The 13,406-nt window shown below is 38.2% G+C and overlaps 1 protein-coding gene across 2 annotated transcripts in view; it reads left to right on the forward strand.

Moving 5' to 3' along the window:
• Nucleotides 1-6,469, forward strand: part of galt (galactose-1-phosphate uridylyltransferase) — a 162,631-nt gene extending 156,162 nt beyond the window's left edge. For both annotated transcript variants that reach the window (XM_048175271.1, XM_048175278.1), the window contains exon 11: nt 485-6,469. In XM_048175271.1, coding sequence (XP_048031228.1) covers nt 485-565 — 81 coding nt within the window. In that variant the 3' untranslated portion in view covers nt 566-6,469. The remainder of the gene's footprint in view (nt 1-484) is intronic.
• The last annotated feature ends 6,937 nt before the right edge of the window (nt 6,470-13,406 follow it).

Below are 13,406 nucleotides of genomic sequence, written 5' to 3' on the forward strand. Positions count from 1 at the left end.
GGAGTGGCTCCTTTTAGGCTTGTCAGTAAATGGTAGCTGTTATGCAGCAGTATCAGCAGTATCATTTCACAAATTTCTATTTGTCAAAGAATCCTGAAAAATACATATCATACATATCACAACTGTTTTCAACATTGATAATAGTAATAACTGTTTCTTGATCATCAAATCAGCATATTAGAATGGTTTCTGAAGTAATGATGCTGAAAATTCAGCTTTGATCACAGGAATAAATTACATTTTAAAATACATAATTATATAGAAAACATCTATTTTAAATTGTAATAAAATGTCACTATTTTTTACTCAGCCTTAGTGAGCATAAGAGACTTCTATAAATTAAAAAAAATAAACATTAAAAAAAATCTTTCAGACCCCAAACGTTTGAATGTTAGTGTACTGTACAGTCTTTGATAATTGTTGAGTAAATAGTAACTCATGCAGAAGTTTCTTCTGTCTCTCTCCCTTTTCCCCATTTTCACAGGCTGCAGAACAGTTAAGAAAGCTCGGAGAGGAACATTATAAGGTGAAAAAAACAGAAGGTGATGGAGGGATGGAGAACTAAAAGAGTGTGACCTGTCGGCCACCTTCTGTGTCCAGCGGCCAGATAATGAGAACATAAAACTGAGAGAAACAGATGGAGCTGTAAGACGATTCATCTGTTTTAGTGCTGAGTTTAAAAATTTGAGCTAACTACTTTCTGAACCACTTTTTTCCCCATTTCATTTAAGTTAGAAGTTAAAATTGGCTTCCAAGTTTCTTTTTAGGACCCTAAAGGCCAAACCATGGGAGCTGGTAATTGCTCAGTTGACAGCCAAAGTGATTTTTCAGAAAAGTTTGAAATGACAAGTTGTAATTTTTGCTTATACTGTATACTGTATACTTTATAGAATGCTGTATGTTATTTCTATAGCTTTAAATTCTTTAATAAAGTTTTTTTTTTTTTTTTTTTTTGGCCAAATAAATTTTGGAAGGAAACATTAAAAATAAGTAGATAACAATGGAAAAATGTGCTTTTAAAGTGCTCAGAAACTATTGGAAAAGACTTTCACCTAGCGGACAAGTGAACAATTGTTAAATTAGGCATTTATATAGTGCTTTACTATGTACTACAGTACACTCAACACCAACACGTTTTACAATCATATCAGGGATCTCTCCTCATCCACATGGACGATGCGACAGCAGCCGCAGAACAATGGTACCAGTGCGCTCACCACACACCAGCTATAGGTGGAGAGGAGAGAGAGTGATAGAGCCAATTCATAGGATGGAGATTATTAGGAGGCCATTGAAGGGAATTTGGGAGACGTGCCATGGGATTTTAAATGACCTCGGTCTAACGTCTCATCGGAAGGACAGTGCTTGTTACGGTAAAGTGTCCCCTTCACTATACTGGGGCATTAGGACAAACACAAACCACAAGGTGAGCACCCCCTGCTGGCCTTACTAACACCTCTTCCAGCAGCAACCTAGTTTTTCCAGGAGGTCTCCAATCCAGGTACTGACCAGGCTCAACCCTGCTTAGCTTCAGTGGCCAATAAGGCTTGGGCTACAGGGTAATATGGCTATGGCAACGTGCCTTGCAACACCCTAGAACACCTTAGAACATCCTAGCCACCACCTAAAAACATAACGTAAATCACATAGCCGTGCCTAACAACCACCTATAACAATCTTGCAGCTACTTACAACTTAGCAACTGTCTAGGCAACTATCCAAGAAACCCTTGAAACCATATATTAAGCAACCATTTAGAATACATAGCATCTCCCTAGAGACAACTGTCTAACAACTCTCAGGCAACTACCCAAAACACCATAGAAACCATATATCAACACCTTGCTACCATTTATAACACCTAGAAGCTCCCTAGAAACACTCTACCATTTAGCTCCCATGCAGCACACCCAGGCAACCACCTAGAACACTTTATCAACTGCCTAGCAGCACCATAGAAAACACTATAACAACCACAGAAGACCCTAGCAACTGCCTAACAACATCTTAGAACATCCTAGCCACCACAGAACCGTGTCTAACAACCTGTTATAACAACACTGAAATGACATAGCAAACACCTACAACTCAGCAACTTTCTAACAACTTTCAGGCAACTACCCAAATCACCATATAAGTCACATATCAACACCTCAGCAAACAATTAGAACACCTACAAGCTCCCTAGAAACATTCGACCATTTAGCTTCCATGCAGTACACCCTAGCAACCACTTATATAACACTTTATCAACTGCCTCACAACACCCTAGAAACCACCCTGACAACCACAGAACACCCTAGCAACCGTGCCTAACAACCAACCAAAACAACCTAGCAACCACCTACAACTTAGCAACTGTCTAACAACTCTCAGGCAACTACACAAAACACCCTAGAAACGTGTATATCAACACTTTAGAAACCACCCATAACACCCCAGCATAATGTTTTGCACAGACAAGCACTTCTTCAACTTTCTTCTGAAAATGTAAAATCCAGTCAAATGTTCTTTTATTTATTATTAGCAAGAACTTTCTACAGTACACGCCAGCAATGTCTAACTTGGCTTTCTGTAGCCGTTAAAACGGAAAGCGTAATTCACGGCCTCGGGGCAGCTCACTTAATGAGGGAAATGTGTTCAGCGGATCGGTTTTCCTTTTTCTGCGCTGCACCTGCCGAGCTGCAGTTCCGTTTATGCCAGCGCTCAAATGTCTGACATTGAGAGGCGAAACGTTTTTCTTGTCAAGCCAATTTACAGTGGCACAACAGAAGGTCTCTCTCCCACGCCAGGTGCTCCATCATTCTCTCTGTCAGTGATCCTCAGTGTACTTAAGAACGTGAGCAGGCCCAGTCTGTCTGCGGCAGCATCCATCTGTTCAGGTGTCTGTTGTCACAGAGAACGAGCGGTTAGGATCGTTCAAAGCAGACGCCGGGGACGGATGAGCTCTTCACCATGCTGTGGTGAAATCATGAATCATAAAGGAAACTAAATTTGGGTTCACTGTGCTTTTGTTGTCGTAACACTGGAAAGGAAGTTCATAGAAAATTCTTTCCTTCACATTGGCTGCATTTACACTGCAAGGTCTAATGCACAGACCCCACATTTTGACATTGTTCCCTCCATCTGTTTACGTTCAATTACATAGACATAACTGACTATGTTTACATTAATACCCAGTCAGACCGTGCAACGCCTCGCTGCCCAAATTGATCTGTGCTGTGCTATCACTGGTTCGCAAAATAAATTCTTTCAGAGCTGTCCAGTGGGCTCATGTAGATATTGGAGTATGCCATGTTGTTTAGTCAAGTTCTCCGGTTTTGTCCCTCTTTGGGACCATAAATAGATCATTGACATTTTTATATTAAATTATATTTAAAATGTACAGACAAAATCGTTCATAATGTTTAGGAAAAAAATAACAAGCAATTTTGTTAAAATGTTATACATATTTAAAAATGTGCGCCATGCCAAAAAAAAAGAAAAAAGAATGAAAAAATGATATAGCAGGCCCTCAAGTCTCTTAAAATATTGCATCATTTGACAGTTTATGACATGACAAGTTAGTTCAGGTTGTAAAAAACTTAAAATCATGTTATTTGCCCCAAAATATTCATCACAAATATTATATTAAATGATGTATATTTCAGATAATTTTTAGAATATATTTTTTATTTATTTTAAAATTTCATTTTGTTTTATATTTTATTTTGATACTTACATTACATTTACATTTAATCATTTAGTAGACACTTTTATCCAAAGCAACTTACAAATGAGGAGAACAATAGAATCAATCAAACCAACAAAAGGGCAACAATATTCAATATTCATGTGTTGTACAAGTAGCATAGTACACACACAGCAAGTTTGTTTTTTAATAAATAAAAAATAAATAGATATATGGAATAGAATAGTAAGTCTTAGTATTAACGGGACAAATGTTGACGAAAAAGATGCATCTTTAGCCGTTTCTTGAAAATGGCTAAAGACTCAGCAGCTTGGGGTTGAGTTAGGCAGGTCATTCCACCAGCATGGAACAGTCAATGTCCGTGAAAGTGATTTTGTGCCTCATTGGGATGGCACCACAAGGCGCCATTCACTTGCAGAGCACAACCTTCTGGAGGGCACATAAGCCTGAAGAAGTGAGTTTAGGTACAGTATAGGGGTGCAGAGCCAATGGTTGTTCTGTAGGCAAACATCAGTGCCTTGAACTTGATGCGAGCGGCAATTGGCAACCATTGCAAATTGATTTAGAGAGGCATGACGTGGACTTGGGCTTGTTAAAGACCAAGTTTGCAAGTGCTTGCTGGATGACCTACCAAGAACCAAGATAGCATTACAATAGTCCAGTCTGGATAGAACAAGAGCTTAGACAAGGACTTGTGTAGCATGCTCCGAGAGTAAGGGCCTGATCTCCCTAATGTTGTATATGGCAAATCTGCATGACCAGGTAATTCAAGAAATGTGGTCTGTGAAGTTTAAATGATCATCAATCACAACTCCAAGGTTTTTGGCTGTCCTGGACAGAGTTATGGTTGACAAACCTAGCTGAATGGAGAAGTTGTGATGAAGTGTTGGGTTGGCTGAGACCACAAACAGTTCTGTCTTTGCAAGGTTGAGTTGAAGATTATGGTCCTTCATCCAGCAAGAAATGTCTGTCAGGCAGGCTGAGACGCGAGCAGCTACCTTCGGATCATCTGGCTGTAATGAGAGGTAGAGTTGTGTGTCATCAGCACAGCAGTGATAGGAAAAACAATGTTTCTGAATGACAGATCCCAGTGATGACATGTAGATAGAGAAGAGAAGTGGTCCAAGCACTGAGCCCTGAGGCACCCTATTAGCTAGATGTTGCAACTTAGACACCTCACCCCTCCAAGACACCCTGGAGGAACAAACTGAGAAGTAACACTTGAACCACTGAAGTTTAGTTCCTGATATGCCCTTCATCATGAGGGTTGACAGAAGGATCTAGTGGTTAACTGTGTCAAAAGCAGCAGACAGATCCAGCAAGATGAGTAGATGAGTGATATTGTTAGTGATATTACATAAACAGATAAACAGATTAGTGATATTACTATTCCAGTTCATTTGTCACTCTGGAAATGAAAGGTTAAGTCAAGCACATTGTGGGATACAGTTATCAGTTGTTATGTGCTCTGCAATATACTGCACGTTTTGCCAAATGTCCCAAACATACAGAAAATGTGTATACTATGCACAGTATACATACAAAGTAAGAAGACTATTGTGCTATTTCTCCCTCAGTGTGGCCCACAGCTAAACCTCATTGGTGTAAAATTCATATAGCTGTATATTAAACATCCAAAAAGTTCTGATTTTGTTACACTGCATCATGAAACATTTTTCTTTCAGTGAGGACAGAAAATGACTTGATGCCAGAAACATCTGGCAAAGACTCTGAATCAGACAGTCTTTCATTTGTATATTTTCTTAGGCTGCAGTTTTATCTTTTACCTTTTTTGAGTTCTTTGAGTGCTCAAATGTTTTCAAAGACTGTACTTTGAAGAAAAAAGTTCATACGGCCGCTTCTGGAAAATCAACTTTTGTCATCTGTCATTTTTGTTCCCTCACATTTTCAATCTCTTCACATTTCATAAAACTAGTGAACAAGCTGCAACTTCTGTACATGAAAAATCTTCACAGAATAAGCGACAACGGCTTGGTTGCTGTGCCGAGAAGGTCATTTGTCCTCGACTTCGAGATTGGGTCCTTGTGCTGTCATCCGTTAACTGAGCATTGCCTCCCTTGAGCTGCATCACTCCTACCTTACTGTCTTTTCCACAATCACAATCCTGAACTTCTTCAAAAGCTTTTCACATTAAAAAAAAACACTCCTGGTTGGCTGCTGGCCCAAAGTTGTCGATTGATACTGTTCGATCAATCTGTTTGTCATAAGAGCCCGATTGTTGCCAGTTGCCCACTCTGAAGTTTTCTGGCAAACTCCTTGCACACATCGCAACAACCCCTTGAAGCCGATCATTTATCTTCAGCACAGTTTATAGGCTGTGAATGCCATTACCAGTCGGGCCTGTCTAAAATCCATAAGGAGATATGTGTTTATTAAAAAGATGTCTTGTAATCAATAGCGGCTTTCCCCTTCGATGGAGAGCTGCTGTACGTTATCTTGCCAGTGAGTGACATTGATAATACTGGATCAATTTTGTTTTTAGGAGACTATTTAAACAATCTATAATATTGCAGGAGGGCTAATGCATCTTAGTCAGGCTGCTCGCCTTTGACGTCAAGTCAGTAACTTTTTCTGTTGGGTTTGAAATAACACGTTGAAAATGGCTGTCAAAGATTTGTAGAAGATGAATTGATGTCAGAATAATGGAGGATATCTGTGTAGACAGTTCAGATAAGGGTGCTGTTGCTTTACAGCTTTTTACAAGCACTTTCATTCAAGTCAACATGAAATCAAAATTAAACTTTCTCATTACTCGTACCTGCAGGGGCGTCATGCATTTATTATGAATCTTTGATTATGTTTTCACTGTAGCCTAATAAATACTGTAGCCTCGTAATCTTGTTTCATTGGCCTAATTATATACTGTTAAATTATAAACACAAGTAAGATGTAAACTATATTGTCTGCACTGTCGCTATTCCACAACATTTTAAAGTCTAGCATGTATTCTGTGTTACACATATTTTGTAGCTTCACAAATCACATTGGATTCACAATGATGCATTTTATCAAAATGTGACAAGTTTGCAGCACTGATAATATTTGACCTTTATGGATCCTCTAAGGGGACATGGAGATGAAAAAAATGAGACGGGAAGAAAAATAGTTTTTCCTCCCACCTCATATAATTTCCATCCCAAAAGTTTTACATTCCAGCACAAAACCTTGTTGTTGTTGTTGTTTTCTTTTAGTGGGTGTGCTCACATTAACACAAAAACTGATTTATACAATCTAAAAAAATATATTGTGTTGGCTCAACAAAAATATTAAAGGCCCCGATATACTTCATACAAAGTTCTTTTTCGTTCTTCGTTTAGGGGTAAAACGAAGTTTGAAATGCGTGACCAACGATATACTGTAAACGAACATCTGACGCCGCCCACACTGCTGAGAGCGACGTCCCTTAGATGAATGTGTAAATATGTGCTGTACACTTTCTTCTCAGTAACAAAATAAACACAACAAAAATGAGAAAACTGCAAGCATTTTTTTATAGAAAGCATAAGAAAAGCATCTGATCATAACAACATGGGTATGTTAGCACAAGCTCTGCAAATTAGCACTCCAGTCACGTTTATTTGTATAGCACTTTATTCAATAGTTTGCTTAAAATCAAGCAGCTTTACAGTATCAAACATGAAAAACAGTGTTAGTGCCTCATTTTATCAGAAGCACAACTTCATTTTGTACTATAAAGCCAGTGTGTTCATGTTTTCACCCGCGGAGATCTTACCTCAACAAACTCAAACACACAAAATAAGTCAAAGAAGCGTTCCACACGAGTGAAGGCGGAGCCTCGGCGCACACCTCCTACTACGTTATTGTCACTGACCAATAGTAGTACAAAGGTGTTTTGCAGCTGGAGCGAACTTTTCCTGAAAGTTTGCTTTTGCAAGCCGTTTCGAACTTCCAAAAAGAACACAAAACGAACTTCGTTTTGGCCTGATTTTGTTCGAAATGATGTCACATCAGTTCGCTCTTTGATTTTGTTTGAAGTATATCGGGGCCTTTTTTTAAAGTTCCGACAACTTCAAATTAAATAATGTTCAACCAGCAAACTATTTTGAATTAAAAGAACTCATTTGTAACATAAACACAAATTTTTAAGTTGACTACTTAAAGTTGTTTGGTCCAACTATTTGAGCCGTGGAACCAGTTAATCATAGCTCTTGCTAAATGTAACTTATTTAGCATGTATATTCAATGAACATGTTCTGAAGAATGTCACATTAGTGCAGTCATTGCTTATAGAGTCAATGTAGTTTTCTTTCATGCCTTTTTTTTTTTTTTTTTTTTTGAAGGATGTTGAAAATGAGTGTTGCGTCTTGAATAATTTGGGGAAAAAATGGCTGTTCCTCAAGGGTCTAAAAAAAGGGTACCAAAATTTTAGTAACACTATACAATAAGGCCCCATTCGTTAACTTTAGCACTAACTATTATTAACTAACAGTGAGCAATGCATTTGTTACAATATTTACTAATCTTTGTTAATGTTAGTTAATAAAAATACAGTTGTTCGTTGTTAGCTCATGTCAACTCAGGTCCATTAAATAATGTAACAAAATAATGTAACAAATTTTCATAATGTATTAGTGAATGTTGAAAGTAACATTAATTAATAATTGTTAGTTTATGTTAACTTATGTAGTGTTAACAAATGAAACTTTATTGTAAAGTTGCCAAAATTTCTATTAATAGATATATTTTCTGGCCACGCCTTAAGAACATTTATTTGAGAAACATTTGAACCCCATTCCATTCAGTTATTCTACAACTCACAAATGTAAACACACACATTGCCAACTGCACTTTCACGCTTATCAGCTGAACATAATCTGGTATTCATAAAAACACCATTATGATTTTTGGTTCTTGGCATTTGGACTTTGCTTGACTCATACAAAATTTCCATCCCATGGAGGGCTGCTCAATAATTTCAAGTATTAAATTACAGCATCTTTGTCCTTGGGTATGTGTCATGAATGTATCATGTCAGTCGAAACACTTGTCTCATAGCACGTCCGTTTGACCGTAATCAGCCATTCTAGGAACATCTGTCTAAAGTTGATGGAGTGTTGGCAAGCAATTTCAACTGGCATTTCAGGATTGCAGAACAGGGAGATCACCAACATGCGTGACCCTCATCCCAACCAGATTCCCTGGAAGACAATCGTGAAAGGAGTGAAGCGTGCACCGTGTTCATGGTTTATGAGCAATGTGCAACATACCATGTAAAAATATGACTTGTCATGCTGTTTTTCTCATAATGAATCCAAACTGAAATCACAGTCACTCCACAACAATTGATTATGGAGTGAAAATGCTTCTTGATTTAAATAGTTAATAAGCAGATTGCTGTTGCTGTTTGTTATTACCGCAGATTCATGGTTGGGAATCTTGTGAAGTGCCTCTTATTTTTTTTCATCCTGTTGTCCTTGAAATGCACACCAAAGAGTTTGGTGAACAGATGCTTGAGTATTTGTTGACTCCTACTGTGTGTGTGTGTGTGTGTTTGAAGCCTACCTGTACACACCTGCTGTAAATGAGGCAAGAAATTGAACGCTTCCCTTGGCAGAACAGTGTTGTCATCCTCCCCCTCCACACCTCCTCCTCCTCTTCTTCCTCATCTCTTCACTTCAGTGCCCCAGCCTGTATTGGTTACACTGTAAATGTTGCCCATATTCATCACAAAGCAAAGGAAAGCCAAAAGGACACGCTGCAGAGCACCTAATTGAGAATGAAAGGCTTGAAAGGCACATCTTTGAAAAGAAAATGGAGGAAAATTCCAACCTGGATGCTGTTGAATCTATATTTGAATCTGAAGTTAATAAAAGTTTGAGAATAACTTTGAACTTATTTTACTGTTGCCATGACTGCACAAGTATGATTAATACCATTTGACACATGCTCAGTGTGACGTTCACTGACAATCATCAGATACGTTTTCAATTAATCTCTGCCTTTGTATGCACAGCTTTAGAAATGTAAAATTCTTTATGAATCCTTTATGAATATTGATACATATAGCCTATATTTCACTATACTATACTATTGTCACGCCTGCCAGCCGGAATGCCTATGATAGCCTAGTCTCAGACTCAGATGTCACGCCCACAGACCGTTGGCTGAATGTCTGATGCATATGGCACACTTATCTGGAAACACTTCAGGAGTTTCAAAGTCGTCTTCTGGTTGGTTGAATTCTACAGGATGCCTGGGAGACGTGCGTGTCACATTCTTTAATGAAATAAATGAAACAAATGCTGTGACGCCAAACCCCCTGGTAGAAGAAGACCGTCATCGTGTTTACAACTGTGACAATGAGTGCTTACCAGGATCAACTATATGCTGGATTTTCAAAAGTATGTGAAGTACAAAGCTTGCATGACATTATTGAATGAATAATTTATTAGATGCATGCTGGTCTGTTATTGTAGGGACATCGACTTTACATTTTCCCACCCCTAAACATGTCTCGTCTGGGAGCCCAATCACCTCCAAGTGGTACAAAACGAGCCAATGGGAATTGGCCAGTGAGATTTACATGCGGGGCCCAGTGTTGGGTGTAACGTGTTACTAAGTAACTTTAATTAACTGTAATTCAATTACTTATCCACTGAAAAAGTAAAGTAAGGGATTACTGTTCATTTTTAGGTAATTTAATTACAATTACTCATAATATACTTGTGTTACACACTGTAAATTAGTTCAACAGTTCTGTATAAAAATCTAAAGGTTAAAGTGAATGCAGCCTGTCTGCCTCTTTAAAATCGTTAGCTGTAGTGCAGTTGCACGTGAGTTCGCAACTTCGCACCAGTTGGCTCTGTAGTCGCTGTCTGAAGACGTTGGCAGAAGCGAGTGGCTGTTTTGCAGAATGGAAATATTCCAATTACTTCAACTTTTTGACACCTTTTGGTAAAACGTAAGCTATGTCCTAGGGAGAAAAAACTACTCACATGCTCTTTGAGACGGTCTTCAGTCAGTTCAGTCAGCTATCAACCAAAACGCACACACATAGCCGCCTCTCGTGCACTGTAAAAAAATGACCGTGATTTTAACAGTAAAAGACTATAAAAATGCTGCGGTGAAAAACTGTCAATTGGTTTACAGAAAGTTTCCGTACTATATACGGTGAATAACTGTAATAGATCTAACGGTACATTTAATGTAATTTTACGGTAAAATACCATTAAATTCACCGTTTTCAGAAGTGAAAAATAACAATTCATTGTAAAATTTACAGTGAAAAAACGTAAATTGACATTCCCACAATTCCCTGCGTGACACTTCACATTTGATATATTTTCGTTGAAATAACTCTCTTTCTTCTTAGTTTTTCTCATTTTTTTCTAATCAGTTATGTACATTAGGGTTTTATGTTACATCTAATGTTGTTAAATTAATGTTTATTGCATTTTTAAAATTTCATGCATGTTACCATGATGGTGTTTAGTGTGTGTGTGAATGACACTGTGTGCACTGTGTGTGTTGTCCTTCTCAGCTTGTGGAAAATCTGCTTGTGATGAACTTTGATTCATCATGTGACTCTTATCACCACTGTGTTTGGTGAGAGTCAGTGTATTATAAAGGTTCCTAAACAGATATTAGTACTTCATTAGGTTGGTAAATTAACATCATATCAGTTAATGAAATACGTTATTTTATCGTAAATTTAACATATTTTTTTTTTTTTTTTACGTTGCTACTGTATTTTTTACGGTAAAGTTCTGGCAACCACAGCTGCCGTTTTTTTACTGTAAAATTTACTGGGATTTTTTTTTTACAGTGTGAGTGTCAGATTTTCGCGGTTTATTACACATAAACATTCAAATACACACACAGTTATGTCAAAATGCCCATCTTGGCATATATTCACATTGGTTAAGTGAATGTGAACAGCATGTGTAACAGCATATGTCTCCGTCCATTAGGTCTTAGTGATAGCAGCCTCTAAAACATGCTACTGTCTACTGTTGGCTGTCTGTATTATAAATTATAAACAAACAACAAAAGAAAAGCTTTAATAAGGATCAATATATATTTAATTTATACAGTTATGACTATGCAGAGTTAGGCTATTTTATATTAGATTATTCAATTACTGTGGTATTTTTACTTACTACTATTAGACCTACCTGAATAAATTTATAGCATTGTTTTATTTATATCTTTAAATATTTTTACCGTGGTATCGACTTTGGTATCGAGTATTGTGCACTTTTGATGGTACCGGTACCGACTACTAGATTTTTGTTATCGTGACATCCCTATTTGTTACTTAAAATTTTTAAGTATTATAGTATGTTTTAATAAAGCTCAAATGTTTTAAAAAGCTATAAAAGGCTAAACTATTCCATGTTTAACTCATATTTAAATTATGAAAAGTGTTTCCTTTCTATTGTCTATCTGGTCAAGGTTTATAGGGATTTTAAGAAGTAATTAGTAATGAGTTGAATTACTTACTGAGTAATTAAAATTAAAATTAATTAAAATACTTTTCAGACAGAGTAAGTAGAAAAGTATTTTAAATACAACATAAGTAAGTAATTAGTAATTAATTACTTTTTTAACACCCCCGGCATCCAGGTATAAATAGGACCGGCATACTCACTTCCATTCATATTTTGCTGAGGAGCCGTGACAGGGAACCCGGCCATTCAGCGGTGACTCGGGGCTATGGCAAGGGGACATAACATCTCCGTTTCCTCCTTCATGGAACGGGGGTTACAATAGTAACCTAGACGTTCCCATTCAGTCAGTCACATTCAACGTTACGTCTATACTGACGTAATGGGGTCCCAATGGAAAGCACCATAGCAACTGAACCACATTAGGAGGTGTTGGGGAAGCAGATGCTGGCAAGCCGTAGCGTACCCAAGCAAGTGCTGCCAGAGTCGTAACCTTCCAGTTTCCGGAGTAAGCCTGAGGAAGTCCTCCATACCAGTGGGATGGAGTGGACAGGGCGTTACTCAGGGGATGGTCGAAGCTGCTGTTCCTTACCCCAGGGGAAGAGTGCTTCGGGACTCGATTCCCACATTCTTTCAGCCATGACCAAAACGCCAGGAAAGCATTCCGAGTACAAGTGGAGGGGAACACTACGTAGACCACACCCTGCCCGAAGGCGTATGAAACACACATATGTCCTGAGCTGTTGGGTAGTAACGCACATGGAAATCCCTGAGGTAGGACCTACCTAATGTAACGTCTGGATGGATCCGTTCAGAGTCAATAAACTTTGGAGTTTTCAGAACGCTTTTAACCTGATGAACTTTGTTTGTTAATCACTAACTCGGCTCCGGACGACTGTGACTTTCGGCAGGTTTGTGGACCTGTGAGGGTAAACAGAAAACTGCAACTTCCTCACTTTGGTGACTTCAAAAGGAGCACCCCCCCCCAGAAACTGACCAGATCCACATTCCAACACCCACACACACGGCACACACACAAAACACACACACAGACGCATACAGAAACACACAAACATACATTTTTGACTGTATATGTAAGATACAATTATGCCAACATATACCCATCCTGTATTTTGAAGCGTATGCATGTTTCCTAGTGTTTAAAATGAGGGTATTTGTGCTAGTGTGCATTTTAATGATAGAATTCTGTCTGTAAACCATAACTTCTTTTATAGGCATTTCTGATGTACCGAGTTTGATCTCTCCGTAAAGCTCCGGACACGAGC

The sequence above is a fragment of the Megalobrama amblycephala genome, linkage group LG2, assembly GCF_018812025.1.
Source record: "Megalobrama amblycephala isolate DHTTF-2021 linkage group LG2, ASM1881202v1, whole genome shotgun sequence".
Lineage (NCBI taxonomy): Eukaryota > Metazoa > Chordata > Actinopteri > Cypriniformes > Xenocyprididae > Megalobrama > Megalobrama amblycephala.